The 20047-nt window shown below is 43.1% G+C and overlaps 1 protein-coding gene across 1 annotated transcript; it reads left to right on the top strand.

Annotated features, from left to right (window-relative positions):
• The first annotated feature begins 451 nt into the window (after window positions 1-451).
• Window positions 452-19455, top strand: slc35f6 (solute carrier family 35 member F6). Its single transcript, XM_003229422.4, has 6 exons — window positions 452-632; window positions 8081-8153; window positions 9676-9847; window positions 11768-11980; window positions 14339-14449; window positions 16534-19455. Exons 1-6 carry the CDS (start codon window positions 553-555, stop codon window positions 17004-17006), a joined length of 1122 nt encoding a protein of 373 aa, XP_003229470.2. The 5' UTR covers window positions 452-552; the 3' UTR covers window positions 17007-19455.
• The last annotated feature ends 592 nt before the right edge of the window (window positions 19456-20047 follow it).

Here is a 20047-nt window from a genome sequence, read left to right as displayed (position 1 = left end):
AATTTGTAAAAGCATAACCTAATTTGATGTTTAATAGGCTTTTCCTTGATCCCTCCTTATTATCAAACATATTCACGTATTCAACATTCTGCCCGTTTATGTTGGATAAGTGAGACTCTACTGTAAATAAAAACCGGCTCTGTCTCTTTCCTTTGCTGGAGGATCATGGGAGTTGTAGTTCCAAAAAAAAAAAAACCAAGCCATTTCCTCCTTTCCTTCCTGATTGACTTTGGGAGCTGCATTCTTCCATCCAGAGACTTTTTCCAGACCTGGACGCTGCTTTATATACATGCCACACTAAATTTGCAAACCCAACCAGAGCAAACGCGTTTTGCAAAATCTGGACGCTGCTTTATATACATGCCACTTAATTTGCAAACTCAACCAGAGCAAATGCGTTTTGGAAAATCTGGAGGCTGGGCTTCCCCAAGTCCCTCCTCCTCCTAACACCCCCCCCCCAAGAGTCAGCTGGTTAAGCCTGGTCATGTGACCTCCTTCTCTTCCTCCTCTTTTCCTAGTCCCTTGGCCTTGGTGGGCGAGCGTTGGGCCAGGATGGCGACCTGGACCAAGTACCAGCTCTTCTTGGCTGCCCTGATGTTGATCACCGGCTCCATCAACACTCTCTCGGCCAAGTGAGTCTCCGGATTGGGTGGGGAGGGGACGACGCTTGTGGGGCTGGAAAAAACCCATAGCTTCCCAGTGTCTTCTTTTGCAAATGGGAGTTGGAGGAATTGCAAGGACTGAGCCTAGAAAGATGCATGGTGTTCCATTCAGCAAAAAAGAGTTACAGTGAGATTCATAGACCAGGCATGGGCCAACTTGGGCCCTCCCTCCAGGTGTTTTGGACTTCAACTCCCACCATTCCTAACAGCCGGTAGGCTGTTAGGAATGGTGGGAGTTGAAGTCCAAAACACCTGGAGGGAGGGCCCAAGTTGGCCCATGCCTGGTCTAGAATGAAAACAAGCCATGGGAAAAGGGATCTGAGAATCTGAGTACCAATTATAATATTTATTGACATATTATAGTCGGTGCTCCTTAGTTTTGGGTTTCCAATTGTTATTGAACAACCACTCCCATCCCTTTTGATTATTCATCCTGCAGTCTGTGGGTAATGGGAATGGCAACCCCACAGCCCTTGTGGATCTGAGGTTGGGGACATTGTGAAGCCAGTCATCCTATCTCCAGTCTAAACATAACAAATAGCAGTCTTCCAGATGTGGCTGTATCACAACTGCCATATAGCCCTAATCATGATATGAAGGCCAGGACAGAATCCTAGAGTTGGAAGAGACCTCATGGGCCATCCAGTCCAACCCCATTCTGCCAAGAAGCAGGAAATCGCATTCAAAGCACCCCCGACAGATGGCCATCCAGCCTCTGCTTAAAAACCAGAAGGAGCCTCCACCACTCCCTGGGACAGAGAGTTCCATGGTTGAACAGCCCTCAACAGTGAGGAAGTTCTTCCTGATGTTCAGGTGGAATCTCCTTTCCTGTAGTTTGAAGCCATTGTTCCATTGCATCCTAGTCTGCAGGGCAGCAGCAAACAAGCTTGCTCCCTCCTCCCTAGGACTTCCCCTCACATATTTATGCATGGCCATCATGTCTCCTCTCAGCCTTCTCTTCTGCAGGCTAAACATGTCCAGACCTTTAAGCCACTCCTCATAGGGCTTGTTTTCCAGACCCTTGATCATTTTAGTCACTCTCCTCTGTACACATTCCAGCTTAAGTTGCGGTGCCTAGAATTGGACACAGTGTGATTCCAGGTAAAGTGGTCTGACCAAGGCAGGATAGAGGGATAGCAGGACTTCCCTGGATCTAGGCACTAGGCTCATATTGATGCAGGCCAAATTGCATTGGCTTTTTTAGCCCCCGCATCACACGCTTGGCTCATGTTTAACTTGTTGTCCACGGGGACTCCAAGATCTTTTTCACGTGTACTGCTGTCGACTAACTAGAATATTTATTTACATAGAATACAGTGCTGCTAAATGGCAGACTAGCTGGCATCCCCTACACCCAAAGATTATGCCCGTGCAGTGGAAATGAAATAGAATCATTAGAACACATCTTATTGCAGTGTCGCTATTACTTAGCTCAACGTAGCCAACTCTTACACCCAATCCTGACCTGATTGTCTGATCATTCCCCGCAAGGGAAGGCCAGATATTTTTGGTAGGGCAAGCACCATGGACCCTCATGGTGGCAAAGTTCCTTGCAGTGGCAGCAAGACTGAGAAAGAGCCTAGTCGATCAGGGTATTACCTGACACTGTGTAGTATATGTCTTTATAGTTTATTTCTCCGGTTACGAGGGATTTGTAAATTCCTGTATGTTATTTATTCAATAGCTGTGGGTCTATGGACCGTAATAAAAGTTATCTATCTATATTAAAGTCAGTGTTCTTTAGTTTTCACCCAGTTTTGGTCTCCATCCCTTTTGATTATCCGCCATGCAGACTGAGGGTAATGGGAAATGCAGCCCAACAGCCCTTGTGGCTCTGAGGTTTGGGAAGGGTTAAAGGGCATTTTAAAGCCAGGCATCCTATCCGCAAGCCTTGAATCTCAATCTGAACCCCACTCTCCTGACTCAATAGAACCAAAGGCTTCCAGATGTCCCTGTAACCCAACATCAGCTCTGATCATGATGTTTCATGATGGGAAGCATAGGAGTTAATAATAATAATAATAATAATAATAATAATAATAATAATAATAAAACTTTATTTATAAACCGCTTCCATCTCCCCAAGGGGACTCGAGCGGTTCACATGGGGACCAAGCCCGATCAACAGATAAAACAAAATAACAGCATATATAATTAAAACAATAACAGTAAAATAACATTAATATAAAATACACAGCGAGCATCAGGATGAAACGGTGGGGCTATGAAGAAACTACAGGGAAGGCAGGCATGTGCAGGAGTTGTAGTCCAGCACATGGCAGGCCACATAAAAGGACATGGAGGGCTGGATTTGGGCCACGGACCTTGGGTTTAGTCCATGTGCCTTAGAATCATGGAGTTGGAAGAGACCCCAAAGGCCAGCCAGTCCAACCCAACCCTCTACTGCCGGGCATGAAGACACAGTCAAAGCACTCCCAACAGACATCCTAAGCATACAGATCTCCAGAGGAGACGCTTTTAGCATACAGCTGTTGGTAGGTTCTTCCTAATGTTCAGGAGGAATGTTTTTCCCCCTATAATTTGTATCCCTCGTACCATTAATGTCCTGCTTCTTTTCTCAGCTCCTCAATGTGACAACCTTTCAAATATTTACACATGGCTCTTATGCCCACCTTCTTTTAGCCTTCTCTTCTGCAAGCTAAACATCCCCATCTCCCCAAGCCACTCCTCAGAGGGATTCATAGTTCCCAAACATTTGGTCATTTTAGTCTCCCTTTGTTGCTTTGAGTTGCTTTGCCCGGAACTGGACTCGGGGTTATTCCAGGTGAGAAAGTTTGACCAAAGCAAAAGAGAGTCAGACTAGAAATCAGTCTAGACCAGGCATGGGCCAACTTTAGCTCTCCGGGTGTTTTGGACTTCAACTCCCACAATTCCTAACAGCCAGTAGGCTGTTATGGCCATGTGTTGGGGTGCTTTGATTGTGCTGTTCTTGCTTGGCATAGGGTTGAGCTGAATAGCCCTTGTGGTCTCTTCCAACTGTATGAGTCTATAACTTAGACTAGAATCATATTGGCATTTTTAGCTGTCGCATCACACTTCTGGCTCAAGCTCAGCTTGAAGAGATGCTCTAGATGGGAGTCCAATGCTCTAACCACTAAACTACACTCTTCCTCCATATATGTGTGTGTATACATATCATCTATCTGTCCTCCACATTCGTTATGGTTAGGGGCATAGGACCACCACAATATATATAGTTGCTTTGAGTCTCCTTTTGGTATAAATATACCAAAAGTGCATATATGTGTGTGTGTATGTATGTGTGTGTGTATAATGATGTTTATTTATACCACCATGGATTTAGTTTCCTTACTCAGAAATGTAACATTCCACTTTAGTCCTCACTATACTTGCATAGAAGAAGAAATAAGTCGGAAGGTAGGGAAATGAAGGCTGTGGCAAACTATTTGTGAGCCTTCCTTGGAAGTGAGTAAACCCAATCTGTAATTTTTAGCCCTCCAAAAGTAACTTTGCGCATTCTAGAGCCACATAAAAGTGGTTAGCGCATAGGCATGTGAGCAAACTGGCAGAGAGAATTTCTCAGGATGTATCCCTATTGAAACGGCTGCAGAATGTGGCCTTCTTTTTCTAAATGATTTCCTTCAATGAGAAACTCCCCCCCCCCCCCAATCTTTGGTTTATCTTACAGTATCTTGGTCTGAGTAAGCATTAACTATCCTGACTCACCAGAGACATTTCAAGAGAGGTCATGTGCCTCGAAATTTTGCTGGAGTAGCTTTAAAAAAACACACTGTAAACCAGTTTGCCTGGAGGCTTGCTTGTCTGCTTTGCAGAGCCATAAATCAACCATGTGAGCTTAAATCAACCCTTTGCCCAGTCCAAATATTCAAGGGTCAGTTGGGACATCTTGCTGACCACAGTTAAAATCTCACAAACAGCCGCTAAAGGACTCAGCCAGCATCCCAAGGAAGATAGAATCATCTGTCCTTCCCATATCTATTTCATTTTATTTACTTACTTTATTCTTATCTCCCTTTTTCCCAATGTAGGATCTCGAGGTGGCTACCAATAAAACATAAAACAATCCCAATTAAAGCAATATGAATACATTACAATCTAAATATAAAAATTACAGAACAATTAAGCAATTTCAGGTCATTAAAACCATAAAATATCAAAATATTAACATGCATTCAAGGTGGCCAATGGAGGATTCCCCTAGGCAGGAAGCAGCTTGGCTTTGATGCTGCAAGGCTGTGCAGTGCTATTCAAGGTGGCCAATGGAGGATTAGGTAGAAAGTAGTCTGGCTTTGAAGCTGAAAGGCCATTCAGTGCTATTCAAGGTGGCCATCAGAGGATTCCCCTAGGGAGGAAGCAGCTTGGCTTTCATGCTACAAGGCCATTCAGTGCTATTCAAGGTGGCCATCGGAGGATTCCCCTAGGTAGGAAGCAGCCTGGCTTTGACACTGCAAGGCTATTCAGTGGCCAAAACATCTGAGGATCCACAGTTTGAAAACCGCTGGTTTACTCATTGATTCATTCATATTTGACTGCAAATAAAAATCATAATATTTCTTCAATCCTTTGCGGACCCCCTGTGAAAACATCACAGGCCCCCCAGTTTTAGAAGCAGTGTTTTAAAGGAACCCCTGCAATGCTTTTCGGAACTTCTGCTCTAAATATATCTTCAAGGAAGATTGACAGCCATGGCATCCGATCCATGGCGAAATACGCTCCGCTGCTCCTCTCTCTGCTACATCCCGTTCTCAGATTCTCCAAAAACAAAAACAAAAAAATCAGGCTTTTTGGCCCATCATCTGCAAGACTGGGGCAAGTCCAGGCAGAGATGATGCACCAAAAATTGAGGCCTGTGCTGAGGAAAGCGTTGTTTCCAAGGGAATGTAATGTGCTTATTGTTCCTGGGTTATAAATGTTATTTTCTAATTGGTTCTATCAATTGGTTTCCCCTGGGAGAGAAGAGCTGAAGAGCGGTATATAAAGTAAATAAATAATAAATATTATAAAAACATGGGAAATGTTTATTAAACTGCAAAAACCTTGTTCTTGCAGGAGGGACATCCTGCAATACCCTATTTCCCTGAAAATAAGACATCCCCAGAAAATAAGACCTAGTAGAGGTTTTGCTGAATTGCTAAATATAAGGCCTCCCCCGAAAGTAAGACCTAGCAAAGTTTTTGTTTGGAAGCATGCCCGCCAAACAGAACACCAGAGCATGTAGGATTGGTAAATGTACGCACCATAGATTGTTGTACGTGGAAATAATGGTAGTAACTGTTGTGGTAATCTCTGAGCGGTTAGACTCAATTTAACCCTCTCTGAGGGAGATTCCACAAAAAACAGCAGAGTAGCAAAAGCTTTCAAATGCAACAGTTACTTACACGGGGCGAGCAAAGAGAAGCCTTTGTCTATTTAGGATGGCAATGGACTGCAGAGTATCAGTAAAAGTTCAAAAAGTATTTATTCTTTAGGTAAAAAGAACTCAATTGTGGATAGAAAGGCTTGGGAGCTGTCTAGTCTACTCTAGACTGGTTTCTAAGGAAAAATAAGAAAGGAAAAATAACAAACATCTAAATAGTTACATCTTGCCAGGAGAGACAACAAGATGCTTCTTGTTAGCTAGAAGAACAAAAGGAGAAGAATGAACCAAAATGGTTCCAACCTCATGGTCCAGTTTATTGGGGCCATAAAAGACATTCTGACCAATGAGAAGTTAGTGTCCCTGGTGATTCACATTTCTACCAACTTCAAAGTAAGGGATGTGACCTAAACAGGATAGAATGAAACACAGTAAAGCCTATCTAGGCATGCTTTGGAAACAGGGAAAGGATTCCCTCAATCTAACTTTATCATCTATCTGACTACATTTAGACTTGAGTAGTCCAGGGTGATTCCCAACAGTAACAAGGAATTCTTGATTAGGAATTCACAGTTTGTCTGGTTATGCTGGTTTGTGATGACAACTACTGTACAGTATATAATAAATGTTCTTTTTTTTGTTCAACAATAAATGTGAATTCTTCATGGAAAAATAAGACATCCCCTGTAGTTTGAAGCAATTGCTCCATTGCGTCCTAGTCTCCAGGGCAGCAGAAAACAAGCTTGCTCCCTCCTCCCTATGACTTCCCTTCACGTCTTGATCCATGGCCCTCATCATGTCTCCTCTCTCTGAGCCTTCTCTTCTGTAGGCTCAACATGCCTAGCTCTTTCAGCCGCTCTTCATAGGGCTTGTTCTCCAGACCTTTGATCCTTTTAGTCACTCTCCTCTGGATACATTCCTTGTTAAAATCTCTCTTCAGTTGCGGTGCAAAAATGGGACACAGTGTGATTCCAGGTCAAGTGGTGTGACCAAGGCGGAATATTTTATTTATTATTTATTTATTTTATTTTTATTTACAGCATTTATATTCCGCCCTTCTCACCCCAAAGGGGACTCAGGGCGGATCACATTACACATATAAGGCAAACATTCAATGCCTTTAACATAGAACAAAGACAAGACAAACATAGGCTCCGAGCGGGCCTCGAACTCATGACCTCCTGGTCAGAGTGATTCATTGCAGCTGGTTGCAACTGGCTGCTCTCCAGCCTGCGCCACAGCCCGGGAATAGAAGGGTAGCATGACTTCCCTGGATCCAGGCACTAGGATCCTCTTGATGCAGACTAAAATCCTATTGGCTTTTTTAGCTGCCGCATTACATTCTTGGCTCATGCTCACTTTCCTCCCCACAAGGACTCCCAAGATCTTTTTCACATGTCCTGCTATTGAGCCAGGCATCATCCGCTATTCTGCATCTTTGCATTTCCTTTTTTTTCTGTGGAGTCCCTTGCATTTGTTCCTGTTTAAAGTCATTTTGTTAGTTTTGGCCCATCATCTCTCTCATCTGTGAAGATTGTTTTGGATCCTGCTCCTTTTTTCTGGAGTGTTGGCTATCCCTTCCCATTTGGTCCCGTCTGCAAACTTGATGATTGTGCCTTCTCACCCTTCATCTAAGTCATTAATAAAGATCCTGGACAGAACTGGGCCCAGGACGGAACCTTGCTTCTGGCACTCCACTCGCCACTTCTTTCCAGGATGAAGCGGAAGCATTGGTCACATGTGGAAGGGTGTCACTTGTTCTGCTTAGTTGGGAGAATTGGGTTTGAGTTTAAATACAAAGTTTATGGGTATGATTTCCCCCCAGCCTTACAATTCCCATTATCCCCACTCTGTATGGCAGATATAATCAAAAGTGATGGGAGTGATTGTTCAGTAAGATTCCTGGGTCTTGAAAGAGAAACGAAAGGGAAAAGACAACCTCTGGATGTGGTGCTCTGTGCATGATGCTCCACATTTCTGTCCTCAAAGGCAAAGATGATGTGAACTTGCAAAAGGGTGTGTTTATAGGCTCTCCAAAGCGGTATCCTCTGTCTTCCAGGTGGGCCGACAAGCTGAGCGCCGTGGGGTGCAACGGGACAGAGGAACACAACTTCCAGCATCCTTTCCTCCAGGTAAACAGGTTGAAAGTGTCTGGGAAGGAGATCAGGGAAGGTTACGGTTTTAAGGTCACTGTGTTAAGGCTCCTCTGATTCTAGTTGTAGGTGTAATCCAGAAATGTAAGATTTTCAAGTTCTGGCAAGCAGAACCACTGCCTGAATCATGGGGTGCATCCACACTGTTAAATTAACACCATTTGACACCACTTTCATTGCCATGGCTATTGGATCTTGGGAGTTGTAGTTTGACAGGGTCTTGAGCCTTCCCTGCCAAAGAGGGTTGGTTTCCTGCCAAACTATAACTTCCAGGATTCCATAGCACTGAGTCATAGCAGCTATAACTGGTGTCGACCTTTATTAATTCTACAATTTAGATACACCCAAGGTGATCTTATTTTATTAAATGTTTAAACCACGAGGAGAAGCAAGTAAGAAATTATTATTATTTTATTATGACACAGCAAACAAGATAGATATGCTGGATTTCGTATCACAAAATCACAATTCAAACACTTCCTAAGTGTCTAGGACTGTGTGATGTATTTTCGGATGATGCGTGCAGATCCCAGTAGTGTGGCCTTTTGCAGATTATTATTATTATTATTATTATTATTATTATTATTATTATTATTATTATTATTATTATTATTATTATTATTATTGCTGTTGTTTGATTTATTGAACCATGAGAAGGGCAGGGTGTGCATGAGATTATAATAATGACAATGATGGTGGCTGCAGTTCTTGATGAGCCACTAAGGGTGCATTTACATTGTAGAATTAATACTGTTTGAGACTACTTTAACTGCATTAGTTCAAGGCTATGGAATAAGACTATGTGATACATTTTTTGTTCCTAGGTTATAAAAGTTATTTCCAAATTGGTTCTATAAAAAAAACCCATGGAAAATGTTTATTTGACTACCAAAACTTTATTCTTGTGGGAGGGACATTGTGCTATACTACATTTTGTGATAGTTGTTCAATGAATATCTCATAGAATTTCAACCAATTCAATCAAGTTTGTGGCAGCCGTGAAAACAAAGTTTCAAAGTAAGCTTTCAAAGTACGAGTAAGTACTGCACCATTAAATAGGAACACTTTCAAACAAGGAATAGAATATTTTTGAATGTTGTTACATAGTGTAATGGAAGTTGTAGTTTAGTGAGGCACTAGCACTCTTTGACAGAGCAGGCTTGTAAATAAAGACCTTGTAAAAATTGCAACTTCCAGAATTCCATAGAACTGAGCCATGATAGTTAAAAGTGGTGTCAAATTGTATTAATTCTACAGTGTAGGCACCCAGCATGCTAGCGATGTGCGTCTTGTTCTCCTGGCTCTGGAGTTTTAGTCTGAACTTTGAAAGTACAGAATGCATGTCCCCAGAATTCAGCACCCTGGGGGAAAAAACACTTTGAAAGTTCAGACTAAAACCCGGAGTGGATTCTCATCTTTGGGACCCTCCTGATACTAACGTTATGGAGGGGACTAAGATCCAGATTCTGACTCCGGGCTGCCTTTGCTTTGTTCTTTGCAGGCGGTGGGCATGTTCCTGGGGGAGTTCTCCTGCCTGGCTGTCTTCCACCTCCTCCGCTGCCGAGACCGTCGCCGGACGGAGCCCGTCATGGCCCCCTCGCAGCCCTTCAACCCCCTCCTCTTCCTGCCCCCTGCCCTGTGCGATATGACCGGGACCAGCCTCATGTATGTGGGTAAGTGCCTCCGGGACTTCCTCCTACTCTCAATCTTTTTCCCTTCCTTCCTTCCTCATATAATTTTTATTGCAAACATATGGGGAAGGGTTCAAGAGTGTATATAAGATAAGGGCATTTTTAACGTCTGGCCATGGCTAGCACAGCGGGTTAAACCACCAGCTACCTGAATGTCAGCAGTTCAAGCCACGGGTCGGGGTAAGCTCCCACCATCAGCCCCAGCTTCTTTTTACCTAGCAGTTCGAAAACAACAATGTGAGTAGATGAATAGGTACTGCTTTGGCGGGGAGCTAGAAGGCGTATCTGAAAACATGCCGGCAATTGGATCATCCATGCACAACAGGTGTGGAAAAATCATGGCCAAGTCGAGCACAGCCTCCAGATGCTGGAGATGGAAAGAGGGAAGCCTTGCCCCTGTTTATGCTACTGCCTGTCTTTGTCTATTGTATAATGGCATTGAATGTTTGCCATATACGTATCTATAATCCGCTCTGAGTCCCTTCAGGGAGATGGAGGGGAATATAAATAAAGTATATTATATTAAGAACTGTGGGAGTTGAAGTCCAAAACACTTGGCGGGCCGAAGTTTGCCCATGCCTGGACTAGAGCTTTCATGGATTTTGGTATCCATGAGGGTCCGCTGTATAATTTCATGCATTGGGAGGATCATTGCCTTATGCCTGTATTTTGAGAGACTGCTGCCTTGCACAAGGAGAGCCAGAGCGGGACGAATTACAAAGAATGCACCTTATGCCGCTGTGCATGACATTTGGCAGCAAATGCTTTTTTGGGTTTCAGGATTTTGCAAATGGAAATGTGCATGAGATGGGATGATGCATGAAACTCAGTTGGAAATATGGTACTTTGACTGAGCCATGCAGCCTATGTCTTTCTTTTGTGGGCTCCTCATGTCATGAAAATATGATAGGCAGTTTTGATAATTGTGGATTTAATATGTTTGGGTATGAATGAATTTTCTGAAAGGTGTATGGATGGGGCCTAATTTGGCTGAAGACACAATTCTAAGGAATTAAGGCCTGCAATGACTAACTGCCAACACTGCTGAACTGTAATTAAAAATTGCTGAGCTGTGATAAGAACTGTGACAGTGATAAGAGAAATGTTTACATCTGTCAACATACATTAATCAGAGACAATGGCTCTTTCAAGTTAAGGAAATGTTTGCAATGTTAAAGGAGGAAGTCAACACAAGGCCAACACCGATCAAGAAGAGTCAACATCTGCCAGGAAACTGAGTTGGAGTCAACATATTCCAGGATGGAAGGCGTCTTTTTGGAACAATATCAGCTAAATATTGCTATATAAGTGACCTTATGACAATCCAAAAAGTGTGACTAGACAGCGTATGGAAAAGTGTGACTAGATGGTGCATGGGAGTGTCAGATCTGCTATAGGAAAGCAGGATTCTGGTCACTTTGGGCTCCTTTCCTCAAGGGAGGAGGAAGGAGTGCATTTTGGAGTCACGATACGTGTTGCAGAGAGTTAAGTTCTGCTATATGGAAAACAGCGGTCTGATCCTTGGCGTTGTTCTTCAGAAAAGAAGATGTGTTTTGATGTTTTGGAACTGTGCATTGGCAGGCTGCAGGGAAGCAGGGTCTGACCTAACGGGTTCTTCTCCAAGAGATGACGGAGGAAGAATGTTGATGTATGCATGAGGACGAATCCATGTATATGTGTGCGAATGCTGAGTAGAAACGCAAACTCTCCTTTGTTTGTTTGCTAGCCAATGTGGTAGGTTGCTGTGAATCTAATATAGTTTCATAGAATCTGCATGCCCAATGTCATTCTTTGTAAAAGTTCTGATATACCCTCTCACAATGGAAATTGCAATAAGAAGAGCCTTTGTTTTGAATAGTCTTCATGACAGTCATGTTGCTCCCCTCGCTGCCTCTCTTCCAGCCCTCAATATGACCAGTGCCTCCAGCTTCCAGATGCTGCGTGGGGCGGTCATCATCTTCACGGGGCTGCTCTCGGTGGCCTTCCTGGGCCGCAAGCTGGCCCTCAGCCAGTGGCTGGGCATCCTGATCACCATCCTGGGCCTGGTGCTGGTGGGGCTGGCCGACCTCCTCAGCGGCAACGGGCAGAGCCATGGACTCAGCCAGGTCATCACAGGTAGGCGCCCCCCTCTCGGGAATGGCATCTAACTGCTATCAGAGGGGGAGTCTGGGAATTGTAGTTCTAAAAGACTTTTCTAGTAATAGTCACAGGCTCTAAGTCATGGCCCATGGGTCTGGGTGTCTTCCAAGTGTAGAGTCTTGGCAGTGGATCCACAGATATTGTTATTATTAGTAGTAGTATTATGTTTGTTTATGCCCTGTTTTTCTCTGCAACAAGGAGGCTCAAAACAGCTTACGCAAATGTTAAAACAGAATTGAATATTATTATTATTATTATTATTATTATTATTATTATTATTATTATTTTATTTTTATACCCCGCCACCATCTCCCCAGAGGGACTCGGGGCGGCTCACAGATATAAAACAAGCATACAGTGGTATCAAATACAAAAAACACACAAATAAAATTAAAAGGCATACAATAAAATCACAATCATTATAAAACACATGATAAAACACAGCAATAAAATCATACAATGGACTGGGCAAAGTGCACTGAGTAAAACTTGTAAACATGAAGAAAGTTAAGGTGCTATAAGATCATGGGGAGAACCTTAAACTGGGGTGAACCCTGTGGCTATGAAATTGTATTAAAAAGGCATACTTAAAATCCATAGCTGCAAGTGACTGTAGAGATCTGTTCTGGACCCACATGTCTTTCTTTCTCAATGAAAATAATATATTTCCAAGTGGAAGACTGCCTTCCATCTGTAGTAGTGACCTGAAAAATGAGCATGATTTTTCAGGATATTGGAGGGTGCCCTACTTTCAAAAAAAGCCCTAATTACAGTTCATTTTAAAAAGCTGATTTGGAAAAATAAGACATCCCATGAATATAAACCCCAATATGTCTTTTAGAGCAAAAATTAATATAAGATTCCATCATATTTTTGGGAAACAGGGCAATCATGCTATTTTTGCCTACTGGGCAGAGACCTAAACAATATCCAGTACACTTTAATGAGATATGGCAATGAGCAAGCCCAAGAGCCCCAAGGGATAATTTTCAAACCTTTCTGCCATGTGCAATACAGATGTTTGCCAATGATAATCCAATCCAGTTGTAGTTTCAGATTCAGTTTCTTTTCTCGCATGGGCCGTCCAGTCCGATCTCCTGCTCTCTTCATGCAGGAAAAACACAATCAAAGCACCCCCAACAGATTACTTCCTTTTCTGCAGGCTAAACATACCAAGCTCTTTAAGCCGCGCCTTATGGGGCATGATCTCCAGACTATGCCCTTTATCAGTGATGGCCAACCTATGACACGCCTGTCAGCACTGACACGCCTAGCCATTTTTGCTGACACGCTGCCGCATGCAGATTGATTGGATGACTATGTCTTTTTGTGGGCAAATTTGGTGTGATTTGGTCCAGTGGTTTTGTTGTTTACGCCATGGGAATTATGAACATTACATTTTTATAGATATAGATAGATATAGACTATTATTATTATTATATCATTATATTATTATTGTAGCATATTATATTATTACTATTATATTATTATTATATTATTATTCATGACTACATTATTCATGACTCCTTGACATAGCCTCAAGTTCACCCCAGTTTAAGGTTTTTCCCATGACCTTGTAGCACCTTAACTTCCTTCTTGTTACAAGTTTCACTCAGTACACTTTGCCCAGCTCATTTTATGTTTTTATTGCTGCGTTTTTCATGTGTTTTATAATGATTGTGATTTTTTAATGCCTTTAAAATTTATTTGTGTGTTTTCATATTTGATATTTATATATGAAATCACTCTATGCTGGTTTTATATCTGTGAGCCGCCCCGAGTCCCTCTGGGGAGATGGTGGCGGAGTACAAAAATAAAATTATTATTATTATTATTCCATTGAAACTAGAATAGAGAGAAATCAGCGTGGAAACTGCAAGAGGTACCATAGATTGTTGTACATAGAAATAATGGTAGTAAATAGTTTTTGATTTATTAAATACAGTTATATATTACAATTACACACTTTTGTTACTTAAAATATACATATTGTGAAATTATGGTGTTTTTTTTTCTCGAAGTGACACACCACCCAAGTCATGCTAGGTTTTTTTTTTGGTGAATTTTGACACACCAAGTGCAAAAGGTTGCCCATCATTGCCCTATATAATCATTATAACCATTAATTATAATGATCCTACAGAATCCTAGAGTTGGAAGAAACCAAAAGGCCTTCCAGTCTAACCATCAAAACCCCCACTCCCGCCGACAGATGTCCATCCAGCCTCTACGTCCAGCCTACCACCAGACTCCGAGGCAGAGAGTTCCACTGCTGGACAGCTCCTACTCATTGCTCTCCCAGCATTCTCAGAGTCTCTCCTCCTCCTTCCACAGGTGACCTTCTCATCATCATGGCTCAGGTGATTGTGGCCATCCAGATGGTGCTGGAGGAGAAGTTTGTCTACAAGCACGACGTCCATCCCCTCCAGGCCGTGGGCACCGAAGGTAAGCAAGATCCAGAGAAGACCCCCGCAATTCCGTGGAGATCCCTCTGTCCTCATTAATCAGATTAATAGTGGTGGATTTAATTAATATGGTCTCTCCAGGACTATCCAGGACCTCTGGTGCAACTCTTTAGTCACCTATGGACATTGACCATAGAGCCAAAATGGAGAAGCTAAAGGTTTTTGAAGTGTTTATTCACAGATTAATCAAATGATTCTATGAAATGGAAATTGACAAATGGGCACAGGAGTGGAGTGAGACCACATGGCGGGAATTGCAGTGTTTTATTGGCATGCAGGGGCCGGGCTGTGGCGCAGGCTGGTGAGCAGCCTGCCGCAATAAATCACTCTGACCATGAGGTCATGAGTTCGAGGCCAGCCCGTGGTGGGGTGAGCACCCGTCAATTAAAAATTTTAAAAATATAGCCCCTGCTCGTTGCTGACCTAGCAACCCTAAAGATAGTTGCATCTATCAAATAGGAAATAAAGTACCACTTATAAAGTGGGGAGGCAAATTTAACTAATTTACGACACTGGAATGAGGAAGTGCCGTCACAGTGGATGGTGAAGCAGCTGCTCCCCCCTGTGGCCAGAATCAAACATCTTCTCAGGAGAAGGTTAAATTGCCTCTGCGTCTGTCTGTCTCGGTTCTATGTGTATATGTTAGCCCTATATGTGTATAATGTGATCCGTCATGAGTCCCCTTCGGGGTGAGAAGGGCGAAATATAAATACTGTAAACAAATAAATAAAGGTCAATTGACCACGTATTAGTGGAAAGGGAAGCAGAGGTCTTCCCAGGCATTGGGGATCAGCAAATCAGTGTGTTTTATGACCCTGGTTACAATTAGTGTTTGAGCCCTATACATATGCAGCAGTCCCCAAGTTACAGACAAGATAGGTTTTATGTGTTGTCAAAGACTTTCGTGGCTGGAATCACTGGTTTGCTGTGAGTTTTCCAAGCTGTCTTGTCATGTTCCAGAAGCAATATCTCCTGACATTTTGCCCACACCTGTGGCAGGCATCCTCAGAGGTTGCGAGGTCTGTTGGAAACTAGGCAAGTGGGGTTTATATATCTGTGAAATAATGTCCAGGGTGAGAGAAAGAACTGGGGCAAACGTGGCAGATTCAAAGCCTGGCTGTTTCCTGCCTGGCGGAATCCTTTGTTGGGAGGTGTTAACTCTAACATTTTAAAAAACTCTAAAATCAGGGCAGTAAATAAAGAACAACACTCAGAAATGGGAATTCCTGACAAGAAACAATCAGGGGCAGCTAACATCTCCCAAAAAAAGGATTCCCCCAGGGAGGAAGCAGCCAGGCTTTGAAGCTGCAAGGCTATTCAATGCTAAGCTAGCCAGTGGCAATGTTCACACTTGCCTCCAACAGACAAGAGTTCTTTCTCCCACCCTGGACATTATTCCACAGGGATATAAACCCCACCTGCCTAGTTTCTTTCTTTCTTTTTTTGGAATTATTTTTTATTATGCATTTTATAAGCAACTTGTATATTTCATATTACAAACAAGAACCAGTAATCCTTTCTCAATGAAATAAAAACACATAATAGATAACCACAACCAGAGTAGTGTGTGAAAGAAAAAACCAAATAAAATAAGACAAAACAGAACAAAACAATACATAAACATAAAAAGAAAAAAAAGACAGAAAAATACTAAGAGGAAGAAAACCATTGGTAAAATTTGACAGTTGCTGTATTATTCCTGTAACTTGCAGAGCTGTAGATGTGGTCCTCTTTATTTTTCCCTTTATTCATATGTTTTAATTTTATAGTTAAAAAAGTTTAACTGCCTGGGGCAAACGTGGCAGATTCAAAGCCTGGCTGTTTCCTGCCTGGCGGAATCCTTTGTTGGGAGGTGTTAACTCTAACATTTAAAAAAACTCTAAAATCAGGGCAGTAAATAAAGAACAACACTCAGAAATGAGAATTCCCAACAAGAAACAATCATGGGCAGCTAACATCTGTGACTGATGAAGTGCTGCAAATTCTTGGAAGTGCACATTGGGATGGGAATAGTCCCTGTGTTGAGGCTTGGTGTGTAACGCTTTCTGCCCTCTCTCCGGCCAGGCTTCTTTGGCTTCATCATCCTCTCCCTCCTCCTGGTGCCCATGTACTTCATCCCGGCCGGCGAATTCGGCAGCGAGCCCCGCCACGTCCTGGAGGACGCGCTGGATGCCTTCTGCCAGATTGGCCACCGCCCGCTCATCGTCCTGGCCCTGGCGGGAAACATCCAGAGCATCGCCTTCTTCAACTTTGCCGGCATCAGCGTCACCAAGGAGATCAGCGCCACCACCCGCATGGTGCTGGACAGCCTCCGGACCGTGGTCGTCTGGGCGGTCAGCCTGGCCCTGGGCTGGGAGGTCTTCCACGGGCTCCAGATCCTGGGCTTCTTCGTCCTCCTGGTCGGAGCCGCTCTCTACAACGGGCTGCACAAGCCACTCCTGGACCGCCTGCCCTGCCGGAAGGATGGAGCCCCTGAGACGGACAGGGAAGGCCTCTTGGCCGCCGACGGAGTGGCATCCATCAATGGGGACAGCTGAGCCAGGCCCAACGCAGGGATTTTGGGACCGAAAGGCGCAGAGACATACCTCTAACTCGCCATCACTTCTGGGAAGTCGTTCTCCCCTTTGGCCATTTTGCATGGGCAAACTTGGGCTCTTCTCCAGGTGTTTTGGACTTCAACTCCCACAATTCCTAACAGCCGGTAGGCTGTTAGGAATTGTGGGAGTTGAAGTCCAAAACACCTGGAGAAGAGCCAAAGTTTGCCCATGCCTGATGTATATACTAATATACATACACACACATACATAATATAAACCTCATATATGTTACTGACAGGTTTATTTGACTTTTGGAAAATTGTTCTCCCTTTGCAATATGTGGGTGTGTGTATTTCCCAGAGATTTCTTTGGACTCAGGCAGCTCTGTTGCATTGTAACATTTGGGAATCTGTTCTCCCCTTCAGCCATTTTAATACACACACACACACACACAAATATATATATATATCACAAGTTTCTTTGACTTTGCACCTTCTTGCAGATTTCTTTCGACATCTTTCTCTTCATCTTGATGGAAACTATTCTCCCCTTCTGACATCTTATGTGGGTTCTCTCTCTCTCTCTCTCTCTCTCTCTATATATATATATATATATATACACATATACAGTAGAGTCTCACTTATCCAAGCCTCGCTTATCCAAGCCTCTGGATTATCCAAGCCATTTTTGTAGTCAATGTTTTCATTATATCGTGATATTTTGGTGCTAAATTCATAAATACAGTAATTACAACATAACACTACTGCATATTGAACTACTTTTTCTGTCAAATTTGTTGTATAATATGATGTTTTAGTGCTTAATTTGTAAAATCATAACCTAATTTGATGTTCAGTAGGCTTTTCCTTAATCCCTCCTTATTATCCAAGATATTCACTTATCCAAGCTTCTGCCGGCCCGTTTAGCTTGGATAAGTGAGACTCTACTGTATATATATACACATACATACACACTAGCTGTGCCCGGCCACATGTTGCTGTGGTGTAGTCTGGTGGTATGGAAAGTAAAGTAATGGGAATCAGCCAGGCTTTGAAGCTGTAAGGCTATTCGTTCCTGTTTATTTGTTTAGGTTATTTTGAAGTGGAGGTCATACCTTGGATGTGTTGGTGTATTGTGGCCAAATTTGGTGCCATTTGGTCCAGTAGTTTTGTTGTTAATTTGGTCCTACAAACGTACATTACAGTTTTATATACGAGGGCTATCCAAAAAGTATGTTACGTTTTGGAATTAAAAATTAATGAAGTATAGGGTAAAGTATTTATTATATACAGTTGAAAGCCATACTTCAATAGTACTTTTAAACATAGTCCCCATTCAAAATTAGGCACTTTTCAGAACGATTAATGAGTTTAGAAAGTTCCTACCCGCAGCAGTCTCCCGCCGCGTCCTGAAACTCAGCCAGCTGAAGAATCAGCCAGGGCTTCGTGGCTGCTTCTCCTCGGGAGGAGAGGTAAACTCCCACATGGAGGAAAGTGGCGTAGCCTCCGAGGAGAAGCAGCTACGAACCCCTGGCTGATTCTAGCTGCTCCTCCTTGGGAGGAGAGAAAAACCCCACACCTTTTCCTTGAGCTGACAGGAAGGGAAGCCTCAATGTTTTGTTTCTTGAGATCTTGCAAAAGAAGCGAGAGCAGGTGTTTTGCTTGCTCCTCCCTCCTGCATTCATTCTTCAGCTGGCTGAGTTTCAGGACGCGGCGGGAAACTGCTGAGGGTAGGAACTTTCTAAACTCATTAATCGTTCTGAAAAGTGCCTGGTTTTGAATGGGGACTATGCTTAAAAGTACTATTGAAGTATGGCTTTCAACTGTATATAATAAATATTTTATCCTATACTTTGTTAATTTTTAATTCCAAAACGTAACATACTTTCTGGATAGCCCTCGTATATAGATATGTGTGTGTAACAGATTTCTTTGAGATATATATATATATATATATCTCAAAGAAATCTGTAATACACACACACACACACACATTCTTACATCTCACAGATTTCTTCGGCCATTCTGTTTCACCGTAACTTTACACGTATTTTATTTTCTTCTAACTTTTCTTTCACTTGCCATCTTCCCAAAATAAGGAGCCATGTCTTGTTTAGGCTTTGAGGGTCTGCAATAGCCACCTCCCTTTCTCTTTGAGATTGCCACCTGTGCATGATGGGGGTTGTAGTCGAGCACAGCAGGAGGACACTTGCTTTAACGCACCAACTAGGTTTCTCCAAGGTCTCCCATGACCAAAAATGGGGCCTCTTTCCCTCCATGAAAGACTACTTACACACTGAGCAGAGCTTTCCTGGGTTCGTTCTGTGGATGAAGGTGGTGGCAGTACATTGGGGGAGAATGGGAACAAGGGAAGGAGGGCTGAGTTCTCTCTCTTGGGAATATTAATGAAAATGCATTGAGTAGCTAATAAAAAACAGCCTGATTTGGGAGTTCTTCTGTGACATACATGAGTGTGAAACATTGGAAGTCTGGCTGGATCTATGAATCCCAACTAGAGAAGGTGCAGACTCGTTTTTTAATTGTGTCAGAAGTGAATTGAGAACATACTACAAGTCGCTTCTGGTGTGAGAGAATTGGCCGTCTACAGAGACGTTGCCCAGGCGATGCATGGATGTGATACCATGTCAACGAATTGAAAACATACTGCAAGTTGCTCCTGGTGTGAGAGAATTGGCTGTCTACAGAGACGTTGCCCAGGCAATGCATGGATGTGATACCATGTCAATGAATTGAGAACATACTGCAAGTCGCTTCTGGTGTGAGAGAATTGGCCGTCTACAGAGACGTTGCCCAGGCGATGCATGGATGTGATACCATGTCAACAAATTGAGAACATCCTGCGAGTTGCTTCTGGTGTGAGAGAATTGGCTGTCTACAGAGATGCTGCCCAGGCGATGTGTGGATGTGTTACCATCCTGCTGGGAGGCTTCTTTCATGTCCCCGCAAGCTAGAGCTGAGCCACAGCCCAGCCTGGGCCGGGCTATGGCGCAGGCTGGTGAGCAGCCAGCTGCAGCCAGCTAC

This window comes from Anolis carolinensis, chromosome 1 (genome assembly GCF_035594765.1).
Source record: "Anolis carolinensis isolate JA03-04 chromosome 1, rAnoCar3.1.pri, whole genome shotgun sequence".
Lineage (NCBI taxonomy): Eukaryota > Metazoa > Chordata > Lepidosauria > Squamata > Dactyloidae > Anolis > Anolis carolinensis.
Note: the sequence above shows the minus strand (reverse complement) of the source record. Positions and strands in the feature narration are given on the sequence as shown.

What these genes read in the sequence shown, in the direction of transcription:
- slc35f6 (XM_003229422.4), top strand. Translation starts at nt 553, where the DNA reads ATGGCGACCTGGACCAAGTACCAGCTCTTCTTGGCTGCCCTGATGTTG. An exon ending in ATCAACACTCTCTCGGCCAA is followed by an intron (nt 633 to 8,080) that starts GTGAGTCTCCGG and finishes TCTGTCTTCCAG; the next exon opens with GTGGGCCGACAAGCTGAGCG. An exon ending in TCCAGCATCCTTTCCTCCAG is followed by an intron (nt 8,154 to 9,675) that starts GTAAACAGGTTG and finishes TGTTCTTTGCAG; the next exon opens with GCGGTGGGCATGTTCCTGGG.